Source organism: Pecten maximus, chromosome 6 (genome assembly GCF_902652985.1).
Source record: "Pecten maximus chromosome 6, xPecMax1.1, whole genome shotgun sequence".
Classification (NCBI taxonomy): Eukaryota; Metazoa; Mollusca; class Bivalvia; order Pectinida; family Pectinidae; genus Pecten; species Pecten maximus.
In genome coordinates, this window is record NC_047020.1 from 39,960,949 (window position 1) to 39,979,858 (window position 18,910).

Below are 18,910 nucleotides of genomic sequence, written 5' to 3' on the forward strand. Positions count from 1 at the left end.
TATATGAAAAAAAAACCGTTATTTCTCCAAAGCTATAGCAATGTGTTTTTCCTCATCTGATATTTTTAGAAATTGCTGTCTAAAGAGCTCACCTGCCCGACCACGTGAGTGATCCCTCACGTGCTTCCAGCACGGCAAACAAGTGTGATTAATATATAAGATATAAATAACTTGTTTCGCAATTGTTGTAAAATAAGAAAAGTTATATGTTAACGCATCACCTATTTAAGTAAACATTTCAGTTTAAAATGCAAATACGTATTACCCCCCCCCCCCCCCCCCCCCCCCTTGAAATATCATAATATCTAAAAAAAAAAAAAAAAAAAGTCAATAGTTATACAAAATGTATATGTCTTCGCAATCCGAGGGTTCGGCTATGTTTATATCTTGTCTTCTCAGATCAATGAATATTCACGCCAGGACGGAATCCTTGTATTAAATTGGTGTTGAAACATAAAGCATCCAAACTTTTTAAAGAAACTTGTTTTTAGTAAATAATGTGTTAGGAACCCCATTAAACTGACATGGAAATGTAAACTTTTATTTATTTTACACCAATTACGTAACTAGTTGAAGTTACTTATATTAATCAATCTCGTTGACCCGGGTGCTTGATCTTACTTTGTGGTAGGCGTGGTGGTTTGGATTTCGGAATTGTTAATTTTCCATTTCTAGATAGCGACATTCCTTGCTTCACCTGTCTGTGCCTGTCTGTGTGGGTTTTGTTTGTTTGTTGGTTTTTTGTTGGTTTTTTTTTTTGGGGGGGGGGGGGGGGGGGACACAGCAGCGAAATCTATATACAAAGTTACAAAGTAGTATTTATGCCGTAGACAGACACGTAACCACAGGGCCAAGTCATTATTGTATCGATATATGATAGTGACACGGCCCTGTGCACGTATCTACTAAAAAATCATTTGACATTTGACATAGGTTCACGCCTACCTGATATGTTATGGGTACAAGTCCAAGACCGATTATAGACCAATATATTTGTCTCTATATATATTAGTCTATAATCGGTCTTGGACTTATAAACGTGCTAAGCACCTATGGGTACACAATAGCAAAGCCATCTACACCACATTGACGTCTAGCCCGAGTTTCCTCTGGCCCTGACACCATGTCTGGTGTAGGACCGGCTAAGTGACGTCATACTTACGTCGCATCGACGAAAGCGTTTGGACGGCGCATTATGTGTACGGTAAACCTCCAGTTAGTTCGAACACGCACTTTTTTCCAGAAAAACAATAATTTTTTAACAAGTAATAGTTCGAACTCTGGTTGTTTATAACTGACACTACTTCAGAAAGTTCGAACTTTTCAAATGAAGAACTCAAGTAAGATTTTGTTTCGACAATATACTCGTAGCCTTCGTATATAACGTATCGAAGCCGCATCTTCAAAAAAAAGTCAACAGAAAGATTTTGATACGTAACCATGTATTCGCTACATAGTTTGGTGTTGCTGTGACGTTCCTTTCTTACCGCTAGTCCACGTATGATACACCATACATCAACAAACCTAGCTAAAACGCGAATGTGCCAGTCTGGTATACTACTAAACTGTAAGGCACTAAATATATAAATTACGTACATTAATTGTATAACTTAGCAACACAAATGACAAAGGAAGACAATTTTTTGACTTTTGACCGGGCCTAGAACTCACGATCTACGGCACCCAATCGCCTAGCCAGAAATACCGCTGCGCCACATCGGCTTTCTTAAAAAAGAACGTTTCAATGACGCAGTGATGGTCGGCCCGATACCCTGACATGAAATTATCGACAGGAACAAATGTTTAATATCGACATTTTATAATTATATTCAAGGTCGCAACCACTATACTGCCCCTCACAGGGGCTTGGCAAGCCCCTGTGCTGCCCCTATGGAAGAGTATGGTGGGCCGTCAGTGGACTCCCAACGCTGGTAACAGAGTACGCCAACCAATAGCAATAGACAGTACATATGTTGATGCAGCTGAATGCGGAGGAATCGTCCCCCGGAACGGCGACGGACACAAGAGGAGAGGTGTTTGTAGTGGAAATGTCCGAATTATCAGGGGCTGCGGTGGCTGAGTGGATAAGGTGTCCCGACACTTTGTCACTAACTCTCCACCTCTGAGTTGCAAGTTCAAAACCAATGTGCGGCAGTTGCCTGGTACAGACCGTAGGTCAGTGGTTTTTCTCCGGTTACTCCTTCTCGGGTACTCCGGCTTTCCTCCACCTCCAAAACTTGGCACATCCTTAAATGACCCTTAGCTGTTAACAGGATGTTTAACAAAATAAACCAAACCAAATCGTCAATCTCAACAATCCCTAGTGTTCTAAAAAATCAGAACCCTTGTGCTTCACCTACTGAAGGAGTAACTATCAGGAAAGCTAAATGGGCCAAAAGTCATTCCATGGTCATTTCATCTTTAACGAAGTCTGATACTAAACTCACTCGAATTTTGTATTATTTTTGTTTATGATAAAACGCAATGAATTTTCTTTTCAATTCTTTGTTATATTTTGTGTTCTATCTCAGCAAAAATGTGAATATGTGATATAACTGAAAGGTCAAGGCCGTTGGATGAAAGGTCAAGGTAGCAGGTCAAATTTATATTTTCTAACAGTTGTAGTGTTTGTAATGAAAATCTATAATTGTCCATAATTTATGTTTCCCTAGGGACAATGAACCGGTCAACATGATCATTTACTGGTGTTAGTAATAGTAAACAGACCATCAATAACACAGACAGTGGGTATCATTGCAGTTTTTCCAGAGTGGTTTTTGTGTGTGTCAAATGAGTCGGATTTAGTGAAATGTGATGTTGCTTCAACCAATATCTAGACATCAATGGGTCATCATCAGATCAATGAGTCTGTGTGATGAATTAATTAAGCTCAAATACATTCATTCATCAAAGTCAATAAAAACATTGATACCAAAAATAAACTTAGGTCATTTTATTCAAAGACATAGTAAACCAATTTTAACATTACTTCACATTTGTTGAATTTCCAAAACTGCCAAAACAAAACTGCAACAACAATATGGGAGAGATGGTATTTGATATCTTGCCTTTCTTTCCTAACTTTTAAGTCCATTTTAGTTTTGCCAATTTCCGTCGCGAATAAGAACGTCATTTTCAATAAAATAGCTAATTTTAAAATTGGTGATCAAACAGATGATATGATACTCTACTGTTCTTCTAATAACAAAAAAGTTGCCACTCCACAATATTTTCATGCAAAATTACTATCAATAATATCATGAAATATATAAAATAATACATATTGGACGGATATAGTTAGAACTGTATTTCTTGCATGTCAAATCATAAAATATTCACATGTAAGTTATCACAGAACAAATTTTTCAAACAGTCAAAAATCATTGCGGACATTTGTTTCTATGTACAGTGTATAGCACAATTGTATCACAGTCATGTTTTAAATCATAGTCTATTTTTTGTATCTATATATAGCGCAAGCTACACAATTATATCACACATTGAGTAAGGCTTCGTAACGGCCATCATATGACCCTTGACCCCTGATGACAAGCCTCTGTGGAATTTCTCCCAACACTCCTTTGAAAACAAATACAGCTTCGTAGAATTCTGCATGCCTGCAATAATCAAAGCAAAAAAATGAAACAATAGGTCTGATATCGACCAACCATATTCATTTCGGACATTTGATGTATCTGATCAATGACCTCATATTGCAATAAAAGGTTTATATATGGTTTTAACATACAATGAGGCATTACTGTATATGATAAACCAGCTTATCTCATAATGAGACGGATTAATTCACTTCCAAATGAGATTCTATGGAGATATCATCAACCAGAACCAATTGTTGATATATATAATATTACTACTATACACACTACGGCTGAAGTATGCTAGATTATGGATCACCCTTTCAAAGGCCACAATAGGACGGACTCTACCACTCAAATTCTTACAGTTTATTGAACTTTTGTAATTATAACTTTAAAGAGAGTGAATGGATGAGGCTAGCCACATACTGACATGCCAAAGGAAGCCCTTTATTACTTTTTTATGCTACAGAACAGCCTTTGAAGGTGGAAACATTTTTTGGTGGCAGCGGTGGGATTACCACATTTGTTTATGAATATTCCTCCATATAATTACACAGGTTCATTCTCTAATCCTGTTATCTGTATTTAATGATAATATATACTGAAAGTATCAACCATTTATCTTGATGTTTCCGGGTAGTTTTAATGAAGGATAAGCCAATTAGTGATTAAACCATTTTTCAAAATTATTAAAAAAATTCAAGAAAATTTTTAAATACCCCCCTCTCGGTATTAAAACATCACAAATGGTCACCTAAATTCTAGTTTTCTTTATATAATTACTTACTTGGCAGTGAAGAAGACATGGAGTAGAGTTTTACTATCACTGATATGGGTGATGTGTGCCTCCAGTTGGCCACTAGATGGCGTTATTATGAATGTATCTGCACTGCATCCAGGGGACATTGATTCTGTAAAATGCAATTTTTATTTATAAGGAATTATGACCTCAATTTTAAACATTAATGTATGTTGTGAACTCTCTGGACATCATCCTTTACAATTTTGATAGTGTGGCTGAGTGGAAGAGTACTGGAAACTATTAACATCACAAGCACATGACAACTGCACAAGTAAATATAAGTTAAATATTCATTAAAACTACCAATACTTTAACATTTCTTCACAATTAGTAATTGCCTTTCCTATTGCTTGATAGACTGATTTCCATTTGTACCTTTATCTACGAATACAATCTATAAGAGAGACTGTTGGGTCAGAAAATCTTAGCAGAGAGGCTGTTACATTAGGCAAATCAACCCCCTCCTAACATTTAAACCATAACAGGAAAGCTGCTACATCAGACAAACCTACCCCTAATCACAATTGAAATCCTAATAGAAGCTGTTACATTATGCAAACCTACCCCTCCTTACAGTTAAATTATATCAGAGAGGCTGTTACATCAGACAAACCTACCTGTAATTACAATTAAAATCCGAACAGAGGCTGTTATGTCAGGCAAACCTACCCCTCCTTACAGTTAATTTATAACAGAGAGGCTGTTACATCAGACAAACCTACCTGCAATTGCAATTGAAATTATAACAGAGGCTGTTATGTCAGGCAAACCTACCCCTTCTCACAGTTAAATTATAGCAGAGAGGCTGTTACATCAGACAAACCTACCCCTCCTTACAGCTAAATCCTAAAAGGAAGGCTTGTTATGTCAGGAGACCTTACCTGTATCAATAGTCCAGAAACTGTTTGATGCTGTCACATTAGAGACAAGAAGCTGCAGTTCCCTCCGCTGACCAACCAGACAAGTCCCAAAGTCCAACTCGCTCTTGGACAGCTCGATCTGGGGCACAGATAGGCTGGCATGGAGAGGTACTTTCTAAATAGACACAAAACACACCAGTTTAGTTCTAAATCGGAACAGTTTCTGAGATACACAAGTATTGAGATGATTCATCAAAATGCCATCTTACCTTAACTGGGAACATGGCTTGTTGGTTCCAATATTACAAAACATCATGCATTACATAGAGGATATTTTTTCATATGCAATGGCTTTCCTCTATAATATTTATTTCACAATTTTTCAATTATGAAAAAACAAAAGTGTAAAACATTGACAAATTCTGTCATATAAGTAAAATATACGGGACTTTTCATGAGAAACTATTAAATTTTCTGCATAATTACATTTCTGAAATAAAAAAAAATGTATATTTATTTATCACAAAAAGCAACTTTAATCGACAAAGTTTCTGCACCAAAAACAATGGGAATTAAATACAAATATTTGAAGCAATAACAATGATGTCTAATTCAAGAACAAGATGGCTTAATTTTGAATATGTTACTAACCATTTTTCTTCCATTCTCTGTTATAAGAAGGCAAGAATTGCTGATATTTCAATTGTAACACTGTTATAGATAAACTTTTTGATGTATTTACCTGTACGGCCGAGTTGTTGATATTTCAATCGTAACACTGTTATAGATAAACTTTTTGATATATTTACCTGTACGGCCGAGTTGTTGATATTTCAATCGTAACACTGTTATAATATTTACCTGTACGGCAGAGTTGTTGATATTTCAATTATAACAATGTTTTAGAAAAACATTTTTGATATATTTACCTGTAAGGCCGAGTTGTTGATAATTCAATTGTAACACTGTTATAGATAAACTTTTTGATATCTTTACCTGTACGGCCGAGTTGTTGATATTTCAATCGTAACACTGTTATAATATTTACCTGTACGGCCGAGTTGTTGATATTTCAATCGTAACACTGTTATAGATAAACTTTTTGATATATTTACCTGTACACCCAAGTTGTTGATATTTCAATCGTAACACTGTTATAGATAAACTTTTTGATGTATTTACTTGTACGGCCGAGTTGTTGATATTTCAATCGTAACACTGTTATAGATAAACTTTTTGATATATTTACCTGTACGGCCGAGTTGTTGATATTTCAATCGTAACACTGTTATAGATAGACTTTTTGATATCTTTACCTGTACGGCCGAGTTGTTGATATTTCAATCGTAACACTGTTATAGATAAACTTTTTGATATATTTACCTGTATGGCCGAGTTGTTGAACTCCACCAACAAATGGTCCATTATCTCAACCTTCTGGTTTCTCATGCCTGTCTCAGATTGATTGTTTTCCTCTGATTCATCACCAACCTCCAGGAGGCTGGTGGAGGTTTGGAAAGCGACTTTCACCTACAAAACAAGACAGATTATATTTCACTATATCTACATAATAAAAATATTCACAAAGAAGAGGCCTACAGGGACTGAAGCACACATATTTTTTTTTTTATCTTTTCAATAACATTTGTAAGGAATGTTTGAAAAGTGTTTAAAGTGTTTCCTTAAAATTCTCATAAAAAAAGACTCACCAATAGAGCTGCTAAGAAATTACTCGCAATTTGAGTTACTAATAAATGAGTCACAAATAGAGTTACTAAGACATGAGTCACCAATAGAGTTACTAAGAAATGACTCGCAAATAGAGTTACTAAGAAATGACTCGCAAATAGAGTTACTTAGAAATCAGTCAGAAATAGAGTTACTAAGAAATGACTCACAAATTGAGTTACTAAGAAATCAGTCAGAAATAGAGTTACTAAGAAATGACTCACAAATAGAGTTACTAAGAAATGACTCGCACATAGAATTACTTAGAAATCAGTCAGAAATAGAGTTACTAAGAAATGACTCACAAATTGAGTTACTTAGAAATCAGTCAGAAATAGAGTTACTAAGACATGAGTCACCAATAGAGTTACTAAGAAATGACTCGCAAATAGAGTTACTTAGAAATCAGTCACAAATAGATTTACTAAGACATGAGTCACCAATAGAGTTACTAAGAAATGACTCGCAAATAGAGTTACTAAGAAATGACTCACAAATAGTTACTTAGAAATCAGTCACAAATAGAGTTACAAGAAATGACTCGCAAATAGAGTTACTAAGAAATCAGTCATAAATAGAGTTACTTAGAAATGGGTCACAAATAGAGTTACTAACAAATGACTCCCAAATAGATTTACTAAGACATGAGTCACCAATAGAGTTACTAAGAAATGACTCACAAATTGAGTTACTTAGAAATGACTCACCAATAGTTACTAAGAAATGAGTCACCAATAGAGTTACTAAGAAATGACTCGCAAATAGAGTTACTTAGAAATCAGTCACAAATAGAGTTACTCAATTAAGACATGAGTCACCAATTGAGTTACTTAGAAATGACTCGCAAATAGAGTTACTAAGAAATGAGTCACAAATAGTTACTAAGAAATGAGTCACCAATAGAGTTACTTAGAAATGAGTCACAAATAGAGTTACTAACAAATGACTCACCAATAGTTACTAAGAAATGAGTCACCAATAGTTACTAAGAAATGAGTCACCAATAGAGTTACTAAAAAATGAGTCACCAATAATGTTACTAAGATATGACTCACCAATAAGTTGTGTTGAGGCCGCAATGTCTGCATCTCAGTTTCCTGGATAGTAGTAGCTCCGGCACGGTTGGTTGAGGGATTAAGGTCAACCAATACAAATGGAGCCTTGGTGATGAGTTTGAAGGTGAGTGGAGTTTCCGTGTGGTTCGCTAGGACAGCACTGCATACCTTGGAGCTCTCTGGTATTGTCTGATGATAAAGGTCATAAGGTCAGTAATGACTAATCAAAAGGTCAAAGTCAATAATAACAGGTCAAAAGATCATTAATATACAGTCCAGGATAAAAGGTCAGAAAGTCAATAATGACAGGTCAAAAGGTCATTAATATACAGTCAAGGATAAAAGGTCACAAGGTTACGTACGAAAAGCAACAAGGTCATGCAAAAAAATAAATGGTAGATTCTACAAAAGTTATTCAAATACTGTTATTTGTTAAAACAGTTTTAAGTCAATTTTAATTTTTGGGGACAGTTTCTGATTTAATTGTCCCTTAAAAAACCAACAAGCCTTTATGATAGACACCTTTTTACAAATTTACTGTCAACACTTGCATATTTGGAACATTGCTCTTTTCTAAATAACAAGAAATTGTCCATTTGTTTGGAAGTTAAAAAAACAAAAACAAAAAATTGGTTTCTTTGTCTGTAACATAGGAGGTTAAGAATAAATCTGCCATGTATATTGTGACAAGAGTTACCTACCCTTCCCCCTTCCAGGAGGAGATCGCTCATGGCTGACCTGTACCTCATGCCCTCCTCGTCAGTAGGCTCAATGTTCAGTCTGAAAGATTTATCAAGTTATCAGAAATTTTAACATTTATATAACTTTTTATCCCCTTTGACTCTCTGTGTACAGTGTCTTTAAACTTAACTTTATTAAAGTCTGGTCGATCTCAAATTGCTTTATCTCAACAAAATCTGGCTTCCATCACGACTATGTAGGAAAATTAAATCCCGAGCACACTACTTCCTAAGGTGTCAAGTTTTACATCAAAATTTAAGTACAGTTAGAACTGTTTACAGAGCTGTCAACCAATCAGATTGCCCATCACAAAACTGCTCTAAAATACATAGTCTACTTCTGTTCCACAGTCGATGCATCATCAGCTAGCACAACCGCTTTTACTCCTTTTTCTCATCTTTAAATCATTGTCACACAACGAAAGAATAACATACACTGATATTTAAGGGTTTTTAACCAAGGTATGTTACTGAAGTTTGTGTGCATTTGATTTTAGTCAGATTTAACTTAAATATTTATTGAATCAAAGTCACCCTCCCACTTTCAACTTTCCAAGTGTTATACAGCTTGTTAGTATAGAAGCACAGGGGCTAGTATTTTAAATATATTTTTCCTATAAATACTTACCAGACGCAAATGCCTGTGATTATTCACACCAATTCCATGTTCATCAAAATAACATTTGGAATAATATTATTGAAAATTTTGGGTTAAGGCCCCTTTTATAATTCACCATTTGTTAAGGGTAATCTTGATATTCCTGACTTCCCATCTTAATTTCCATATTATAAGAGGACGATCATTAATTAGGAACTTTCATTAAGTGATTTTCAACTTACAGTGCAGGTTTCAGGTGAGCTGTCATGTCTAGTCGTAGACAAGACATTTCGTAACCTTGGAGACGGCTGACTTTGTTTTCTGTCCGAGATGCTTTACCCTGAAATACAGATACCAGTAACAAATATTTATGAAGACGAAGTTAAATAAATTTTTATTAAAAGAAATTTTATTTAAATGATTATGTACTACTAATAAATATCAAATGTTTTCTAAATATTCGGAGGAAATATTAAGTCTGACCATCAGGCAGATTTTGATTGGGAGTTTTCGGAATTTCTGACCAAGACCTAATTTGAATGAAAATCTGATAAAACCTTATAAATTTTTTTATTTTTAGCTTAAGTTTCTGGAAGACATTTTTTAACATGTTTGTTTACCCTATTCCTAAGAGAACTCACATTGTCCAGGCTCATATATCCCAGAGCATATCCAATGCAGTCTCTCTCTTCAGACACCTGGCCTGTTGGGAATGGGGTAAAGTTGACATTGACACTGGCATTTCCTCTTGCTGGGATTATCTGAAAGGCAATCATTATTTTCATCATACACTTCCTCAATGAAATTTCTCAACAATAATATACCATATTTGCCGTAATTAGCGCCAAGGGTGCCTCTAAAAATGGTTACAGAAGGGACGCTTATTCAGGTAACAAAATGCAAATACTATTAATAGTATGACTTATTTTGAAGTTTTATCACAATTAGGAGGGGGTGTTTAAATAATTTCAACTTCTCTGGCAGAAAGGGGAGGGAAGCTTATAGGGCGATGGGTGCTTATGGGGGCTAAATATGGCAAATACAGTACTATGAAAATATTTCACTCCCAAGTTCCGAGTGCACACAAAACACAATAAAAACTATTATTTCTAGTAAAAAATTTTATTTTCAAAGAAAAATTTCCTTATCAGAATGTTTTTGCTTAATAAGCACCTGTAAGGAAGGACAATATTAATCTGCTTACACAAAAACATTAAGAAGTTTTTATCATTGCTTAAAACAAATTGATGGGATCCATGAAATTCACTTTGTTATTTTTTTAATTTGTTTTTCCTGACTCAGTAGATTTATAGCCAAACAAATCAAGCCTCATACACTTATAACTTGCTGTTCCTCACATCATTATTGTCAAAGTTAATCATAATTTGTTTGAAGTCTTTAAATTTTTCAATTAATAAACCAAATGAAGGAATTTTAATGACATTTTCATTTCTGTGATCTTAATTCAGCAAAGGAACGATTAATGTTGAGGCTAAAATTATAAATAAAAATAGATTAAAAAAATAAACAAAAATAAAATCATACAAATAAAACAAAATAAACGTACCATTTGTTTGTTTTTGATACTGTAAGGAGCTTCGTCAGGAACACCTTCATGTGAACGGACAAAGACCGAAGCAAATTTCATCAGAGGTTCCTTTTGGACTGGTTCTACTTCAGTGGTAGCAGCAGGCGTATTGATCACACGAGTTGCCTCCCTTGTCAGAGTTGGCAGGGTGTCGGGAGAATTCGGTATGAACTCCGTAGGCATTCTCTTAGGCATCTCCGGCACTGTAGAGACCAACAAAATCATGTAATAACTAACTCAAATACCATAGACAATGCATTTGATACATTCTTTTAGTAAAAAATGACCTTACAATAGTGATAGGTTTCACTTTCAGAATCAATAATCGGAAACTTGAAATTGATCAATTATCGATTATAATTAGGTTTTCTAAATTTAGCACAGAATTGCCCTTTTGTAGAAAATTTTTGTACATCTCAAGTACACTTATTACACATATTAGCCTCTGTAATCAATTTATTATTGAATACAAACAGGGAAGAGGGCTTAAATACCAAAATTCCCTCCGTACTACACCCTCAACGGATCTCATAGGAAAGTAAAATGAAGTATTTTGTAAAATTACAGATAATCTGCAACAGCAGATTTCAAGTGAGTAAAGAGTTGAATCAATTTACTAGTATACTATGTAAGAACTGAAAATTCCAGGCTTTTGTTTAAACAATTGTATAGGTCATTGGGGGATATGTGCAAGGAAGTTATTGTACAGCCAAAAATGTTATTCCCCTAATCAATATACAAAGTAAATTGCATAGTACTGCTCATATTTATGTCAAACTTAAAAAGAATGATTCAGGAGCATACTTTTTTTAAAGAAATAAAAAAGTAGAGTTCATTACATAATAAACAGATTATAGCAGATAAAGAAAGCAGAGAGAAATATTTCTAGAATACAATGGAGATATTGAAAAGGGAAAAACAATTAAGAGCAGAGATTGACGATTTAGAATTAGTTCATAACTGGGACAGAACTGTTCAAGAAACACAGATGACAGCAGTGGTTTTGATATTTTTTCTTTTTACAGAAAGGAATTGATTATTATTACTATTTGAAATTTTTTTTTACTTTTTAAAGAAAAAAATTTTAATGGAAAGGATTTTTTTTTTTTTTATCTTTTGGCATTCATGGTTGATATGAAGACCAATGACTAGCCTATAGCCATTTTGTCATATCTGTTTTGATTTTACTCATAAATAAGTATGATTATCAAGCTGAAAGTTAAATGTTTCAAAATACATTGGTACAAGTATATGAGAAATACTAAATATGATAGGACACGCACAAATTTATTCAATGTCGAGTGATTCAGGAAGTGAACAAACAAGTATCGACATGCAGTCAGTTGAGAAGACATACTATTTAAATTTGTAAGGTAAACACTTTGAGTTTTTTGGTGTCATATATCATTTATAAAGGCATTCATTGTAGTAGAGTAAGATGACGCCCACGTATTACACACACAAGGTGTGTTCATTATACTGAATGACAATACAAGAAAGGGAAACACGCAAATTTGTGGATTTAATATCCCCCGCTTTCCTGACATATTGTAGGTAAACATTGTTGAGGTTAGGAGTAAACATGTCATTATAGTTTGACAAAATGATAAATTCTGTTGAGCCTCAATGTACTGTTTAAATCTCGAAAAAAAGTTATTAAAGCCTTAAATAGAAGCTAGATGCTTTATTGAACATGTGTTACGGAATAAAGTATTAAACTGATTATACAAGACTTCTACTCTCAGACCTGCCATTATCAAACCATATCACAAATTTTAGTTGAACTCTTAATACATTGAATCCTGTTTTGCAAAGTGTGAAGACTTTCTGAAAATATTTTTAAGAATTATTTAATGGTAGATAACAATTTTTTTCATAGATCAAGGGGCGATAACTCTGTTACTAAGTTTGATGACAATCAGATAATTTTTGTGGGAGTTATTGCATGGAAACAGCAAAAAACGAAATTTTTTGTTAATCAAGGTGCCTTAACTCTGTCAAATAATGTCTGGCAAAAGTGGTAATCAAACTTGGTCTAGGTGCTGGGGCATTTAACCTTGTTATCAAGTTTGAAGAAAATCTGTTTACAACTGTTCCAGTTATTTCACGGAAATGTCAGAAAGCAACTTTTTAGTGAATCAAGGGGCCATAACTCTATCAAATAAAGTCTAGGAAAAGTGGCAAATCAAACTTGGCTGAGCCCTTCAGGCATTTAACCTTGTCATCAAGAATTTTTTTTTTCAGTTATTGCATGGAAAGGAAGTATTACAGACAGACAGACAGACAGTTATATGGAGAGAGACGGACGGACGAGACCAAATTAATATCCCTTGTTTCGGTGAAAGCAGAGGATAATGAACAATACAAAAAAGCTTATTCTGGAAATTATAACTTGAAAAATTGTATCATTTTGCATGTCTTTTTCCCTTAATAATATATTTAAATTATACAATGCAAGTCTCGAATTTTTTGACTGGGACCTCCAGGTTACTTCAGTATATCCGGCAGCCTCAAGTGCAAAATTTTGGGTTCAATTTAATCTTTTAATTTTTTTTTTGATTTTTCAATTGTGTTTTATCCTAAAATTGAGTTGATTACAGTACATAAGTTTGTAATAAGATGTTTAAGCTACAAAATGATATAAGTAACAAAACAAATATCTCCAGACTTTCCTAACTGCAGTTTTCCAGTTTTGACCCTTGACAAAGACGAAATACATTATCATCAATGAAACACTAGAATATAAGAGAAATGAAAACAAAAATCTCTGTTAGTGAGAAGGTTTGAAAGGTTTCAACAACATGCAGCACTGGTGTCATAGGATAGCTTCATCATGTGAAACAATACATGCGTAATTTCATGATACATGCAGTGAGCTCAAGGGAGACAATCTTGATAAAAACTTCAAATACAGTGTTACAAGTGTAAGGAAAGTATTGGTATGTAATAAATTTCTTATAGAGTGAAGTAAAGATAAAAAAACAAAAACAAAAAACAAAAAAAATGTATAGTCTACGTTCTTACCAGGAGACTGCTTCTCATCTAAAGTGCAACATGACCATACAGAGGTTAGAAAATTTCTACATAAGATTCTCAATTTATACTAAACCTGGTATATCTGAAGTTAATAGTTAACCAGATATAAATTTTACATGTTGTTTGTTGGTTTGTTTTGCTGGTTTTATAGCCCTGTCAAAAAGCTACTGTCATTTTGAGGAGGAGTCATCTTGTAGTAGCTGGTGGCTACCTCAGTGATTTTTACAGAAGACCAGTTGTATGCTATCCACAATAGATGGAGTGAAGTATCTCACCTAACTAAGAATATGACATGAGAGCCTGTTATCTGAGTTTCATAAGACCAGCAAACCTCCCCAGACAGTGATTGAACCACACACCTCAGGAGGACCAAAATATCTCAAGTCAGTTAGAGCACCGGCCGCATAACCTTTGGTGAATATCAGAGGTGCGTGGTTTGACAATCTCTATCCGTGTCAGTTTGTGTTTCTCAGGAAGCAGAAAAATGGGCCGGTCTCTGCTGTGAAGGTTGTGTCCTTGGAATAAATGCTTTTCCCAAAATGCTCTGGATGGCATGCAACAGGCATCATGTATGTTGTTCAGTGAGTTAGTTACCAGCTACTACAAGGAGTCTCCAAGGCTCTACGGACGGAGCTAATAACGACTTCTTTACATGGCAAGGTTAAAGCTAACCTAGTTAATGGTGCAGCTATATTTAACCTGGTTAAGATGAACATGGTGTAAAGTTACATCAAGTTGTATACCTAACTAAATCGAGGTTTAGCATACCAAACCCTGAAAAAAGTGCAGATTTGTCAAACAACAAACTTCAATTCGAGTCTGAACTGACTAATCACAATGGATGAGAATTAATAGCTGCATAATATTACTATTCTAGTAGTAATTGTATAGTAAACAAAACGTATAGCAAACAATGATAATCAGTAAACAAACAAAGAAAGAAAATATTCCTCACAACAGATATAATACACAAGTGCAGAATTTACATTCGTATTCTTACTACAACAAGAGGTCCATAGAGCCTGTATCTAACTAACATCAAAGTCTTGTTTCCTAAAAAATCACATCAGTTGTCATTGCTTGAATTGTTAAATATAATTTATCCCATGACTTTGAAAGTGAATAATGGAAATGCATTTATCTTGTAATAAGCCCAAGATGACAACACATAAATAAGTAAGGGTTGGCTTATTGCAGGGCAGTGAAATAGCCTTTTTAGCATTTTACTGAACTGCAATAGACATGGATAGGCTTATTACCAGACATGGGCTTATTGTCAAACATGAGCTTATTACCAGACATGGGCATATTGTCAAACATGGGCTTATTACCAGACATGGGCATATTGTCAGGCATGGGCTTATTTCCAGACATGGGCTTATTGTCAAAAGTGGGCTTATTACCAGGCATGGGCGTATTGTCAGACACAAGCTTATTGTCAGACATGGGCTTATTGCTGGATAAACTCTAAACTTCTTCAGACCAGTATGACCTACAATTCATTTATTCATACAAAGTAGATATCCTGTAACCTGTGGGCCAAATATTATGACTCTTAACCTCATGGTTTGTTAGAAGAAGTAATGGAAGAGTTTAAAATTTTCAATACCTGACTTCTTGAATTTGGATGAAAGCTACTGATCTGAACAAAGTTAATACCCCTTCATTCAAGCTCACATCAAACATCTATTAAACCATTTGGTCTGTTTGATTATTTGTAATTTATATCCGCATGATTCAGGCTACATACAATTCCTCTGGATTTCCACATATTTAACCTCTGACATTGAAGTTGGATCAAGGTTATTAACATAAATAAATCTGTAACCGTTCACCCCTCAAAGCTGCATGACTGATATCAAGACTCTACTCTTTGCAGACCTTAAGACCATAACATAAGCACAGGGGCATTTTCTGTTAAATGACCTAAAAACAAGATTTCTGAAGATTATCTCGCTGGCAACTTACTTTTCCATGGCGGAATTATTTCTTTGCCGTTTTCATCACATTTCGGGAAGGCCTCACCAAAGCCGACAATGAAATCAAGTAATTTTGTGTCATCATCTTCTAGGTTATATAACTGCCAATCCAGACGTATATCTAAAAGCACACAAAAACAGAATAAAAAATTTTGAAATTAAATGACGAGATGAATATAAATTTGAAATTAATAGGTGATCCACAAATACATAATTAATGACTAAGTATTTTTTAAAGCAAAAATTGTGTTTTTATTTATTCATGGAAATTATGAAGGTTAATTTAAAAATATCCAGTGTAAGGTATATTTCTAAAAATATTATTCATATATCATATATAACAATTACCACATGGACTTGTGTTGTTTATTCTCATGGAACGGCTTGTCGGTGCAACTCCGGATACGTGTGTCCCAAACCTGATCAAGATAAAATTATGATTCAATTTTAGAAAAGAGATAGTAGGCTGATACAATGTGTAATAGGAACAAGAGAGGTTTGTCTCCACTGGGGATCAAACCCACAGCCCTTGACTTATCAGACTACCACTTTACCGATCAAGCTAAAATGGTGGGCTTGTTACCAGACAATCAATTGTATCAGTAAATTCAGCTACGAATCAAAATTCTACTGGTACAAAGAAAAAACACTTTTATCCCAACATTTAACTCTTTACTACACAAAAGCTCATTTGGACAATAAACAATAAATTCCTGAAAAATCGTCATACTGATAAACTAGCCTATTGCTCGCTGCTTTAATAAATGGTACACAATCATCCCCCCACCCCACCCCATACAAATAAAAAAGACTACTATTTGGTAGTAGAGGTGTATAATACTGAAACAGAGGATAGTTTTGTGGAGGGGTGTACTTGTTGAACTGCACTTACCTTACAATAGGTTTTTGGTCAGCTTTGGCCGCGGTCATCTGAAAGCAAAGTGGACATCCAACCACATTCATCTTGACGGGTATTGACACATCCTCAAGGTCTCCAACCTATTCAGTAAAAATGTTTGCCAATGAGACATGAATATGCAGGTCATACTTTTTTTTGTATAACATATCAGATGTTTTGAATCAATATTTGAGAGCTAGCCTTTGATTCTACAATATGTCCATAACTTACATATCAGGTTGTCTATTTACAGACCCCACATTTCAGAATTAGCCCCTAATTCTAGTGTCCATACCTTACACATCAGATTATCTGTGTACAGGCCCCAGATGTCAGAATTATACCCCTAATTCTAGTGTCCATACCTTATACATAAGATTATCTGTGTACAGGCCCCAGATGTCAGAATTAGCCCCTAATTCTAGTGTCCATACCTTACACATAAGATTATCTGTGGACAGGCCCCAAATGTCAAGAATTAGCCCCTAATTCTGGTGTCCATACCTTACAAATCAGGTTATCTGTGTACAGGCCCCACATGTCGGAGTAAGCCCCTAACTCTATTATCTGCTCTCCAAACGGCTGTAGCACCCCAGACGCAGGCGAGGGTACAAAGGAGGCACCAAGTCCAAGAGAAAGCATGGCTTTACATAAATCTGAAAAATCCACATAATTAGGGTTATTAAAATATAAATTATCTTCATCATTTTAATTATCTCAGAATATTTTCTTGATTGACACACAAATATGAATCTCTCTAAATTTTTGTCTGATGAAAACAAAAATTGTGAAATAAGAATTACGAGCATTCACCTTGCTGTGCCTTTATCTGTGTCTTGCTGAGAGGATCCGCCAGGTTGGGTGTCCGACTCAACATCAGTCTTCTCTGCTGGCTATCAGGAAGGAGTCAAAAAAACAGACAGTTAATGTATATCTATTGATTATCACCAGCCACATGTACATGTAGTATAAAATCACACACCAGTTCTTAAATTGTTAAAATTTTAATAGTTACCGTAAAAAAACCTGTGTAATTTGTGCCCCAGTGTAATTTGTGCGGGTAATTTTTGGGGCTGAAAATGCTGAAAAAAACTTCTATCCGTATATTCTGCGCAGGAAACATTTTGACCAAAAACAATGTCCAGGAGACCCCGAAAACGATGACACAGATTAGCACAAACTTTGCTTAAAATCATTCTACTACATACTTGATGATTAAAATAATCTGGGTAAGGTAACTCGAAGCTCATACTTTTCTTCTCATGGGAAGAGAAACACAGACAGCCTACCAAAAATGTAATTCTTTACACAATAATTGATAAGGGAAGAATCGAGACAAAACTCAGGCAGGTGACCCCCATATATTTCACATCAGATCAAGGTTTTGAGTCCCATTGGCCATCGAGAGCAACAATAGATATTTGATGTGGGAAGAACCCAGGGTACCCAGAGAAAACCCGAGGCAGGTCACCCCCATACCTTTTAAATTCAGATTTGGATTTTGAATCCCATTGGCCATCGAGAGCAACATCTAATGTGCCAACAAGTCACATAATGAGTCACTTGCTAACACAACGTTAACGTATTTATCAACAAGCTGCCATTATGACTAGTACAATAGCTTCATGTCGGATAGGATGGTGACGGTACCTTTTTGAGGCATTGGGGTCCTTGTTTCCTGGTGGGGTTGGAGGTTTTGCCATGAAGTGTTCCAGTTGGAGGCTGTATGGAGCCGTTATTCCGGACTCGTTTTGAATATGTAAAAAGACTTTAGGTGTTGCACCCAAGTCGGTCTTTTCTCCAAAGTCCAGGCAAACATCTTCAAAGAATTCACTGAAAAATGACAGCATTCATCATCAGACCAAGATCTCAGAAAACACTTTCTGTAAAAGAAATCTCTAGGAATGTAAGTCAAACGCTTATGAACAGATCACACCTCATCCAAACATGAAATTTATGCAAAATAATTCTTTAAAGGGGCATAACTCCAAGAAACTTCGAAATCTTCAAAATATCAAATAAATCAC

At 35.0% G+C, this 18,910-nt stretch overlaps 1 protein-coding gene across 2 annotated transcripts in view; it reads right to left on the minus strand.

The window, feature by feature from the left end:
- Positions 1-2,932: 2,932 nt before the first annotated feature.
- Positions 2,933-18,910, minus strand: part of LOC117329762 (deleted in lung and esophageal cancer protein 1-like) — a 32,958-nt gene continuing 16,980 nt past the window's right edge. The window contains exons 23-38 of one of the 2 annotated variants that reach the window (XM_033887886.1): positions 18,534-18,716; positions 17,697-17,776; positions 17,388-17,539; positions 16,878-16,984; positions 16,334-16,404; positions 15,975-16,106; positions 13,995-14,012; positions 10,950-11,173; positions 10,024-10,143; positions 9,625-9,722; positions 8,746-8,824; positions 8,045-8,233; positions 6,645-6,791; positions 5,283-5,436; positions 4,387-4,510; positions 2,933-3,617 (exon numbers count right to left, since the gene is read on the minus strand). In XM_033887886.1, coding sequence (XP_033743777.1) covers positions 3,494-3,617; positions 4,387-4,510; positions 5,283-5,436; positions 6,645-6,791; positions 8,045-8,233; positions 8,746-8,824; positions 9,625-9,722; positions 10,024-10,143; positions 10,950-11,173; positions 13,995-14,012; positions 15,975-16,106; positions 16,334-16,404; positions 16,878-16,984; positions 17,388-17,539; positions 17,697-17,776; positions 18,534-18,716 — 2,002 coding nt within the window. In that variant the 3' untranslated portion in view covers positions 2,933-3,493. The remainder of the gene's footprint in view (positions 3,618-4,386; positions 4,511-5,282; positions 5,437-6,644; positions 6,792-8,044; positions 8,234-8,745; positions 8,825-9,624; positions 9,723-10,023; positions 10,144-10,949; positions 11,174-13,994; positions 14,013-15,974; positions 16,107-16,333; positions 16,405-16,877; positions 16,985-17,387; positions 17,540-17,696; positions 17,777-18,533; positions 18,717-18,910) is intronic. The other variant, XM_033887887.1, reaches the window with a different exon arrangement.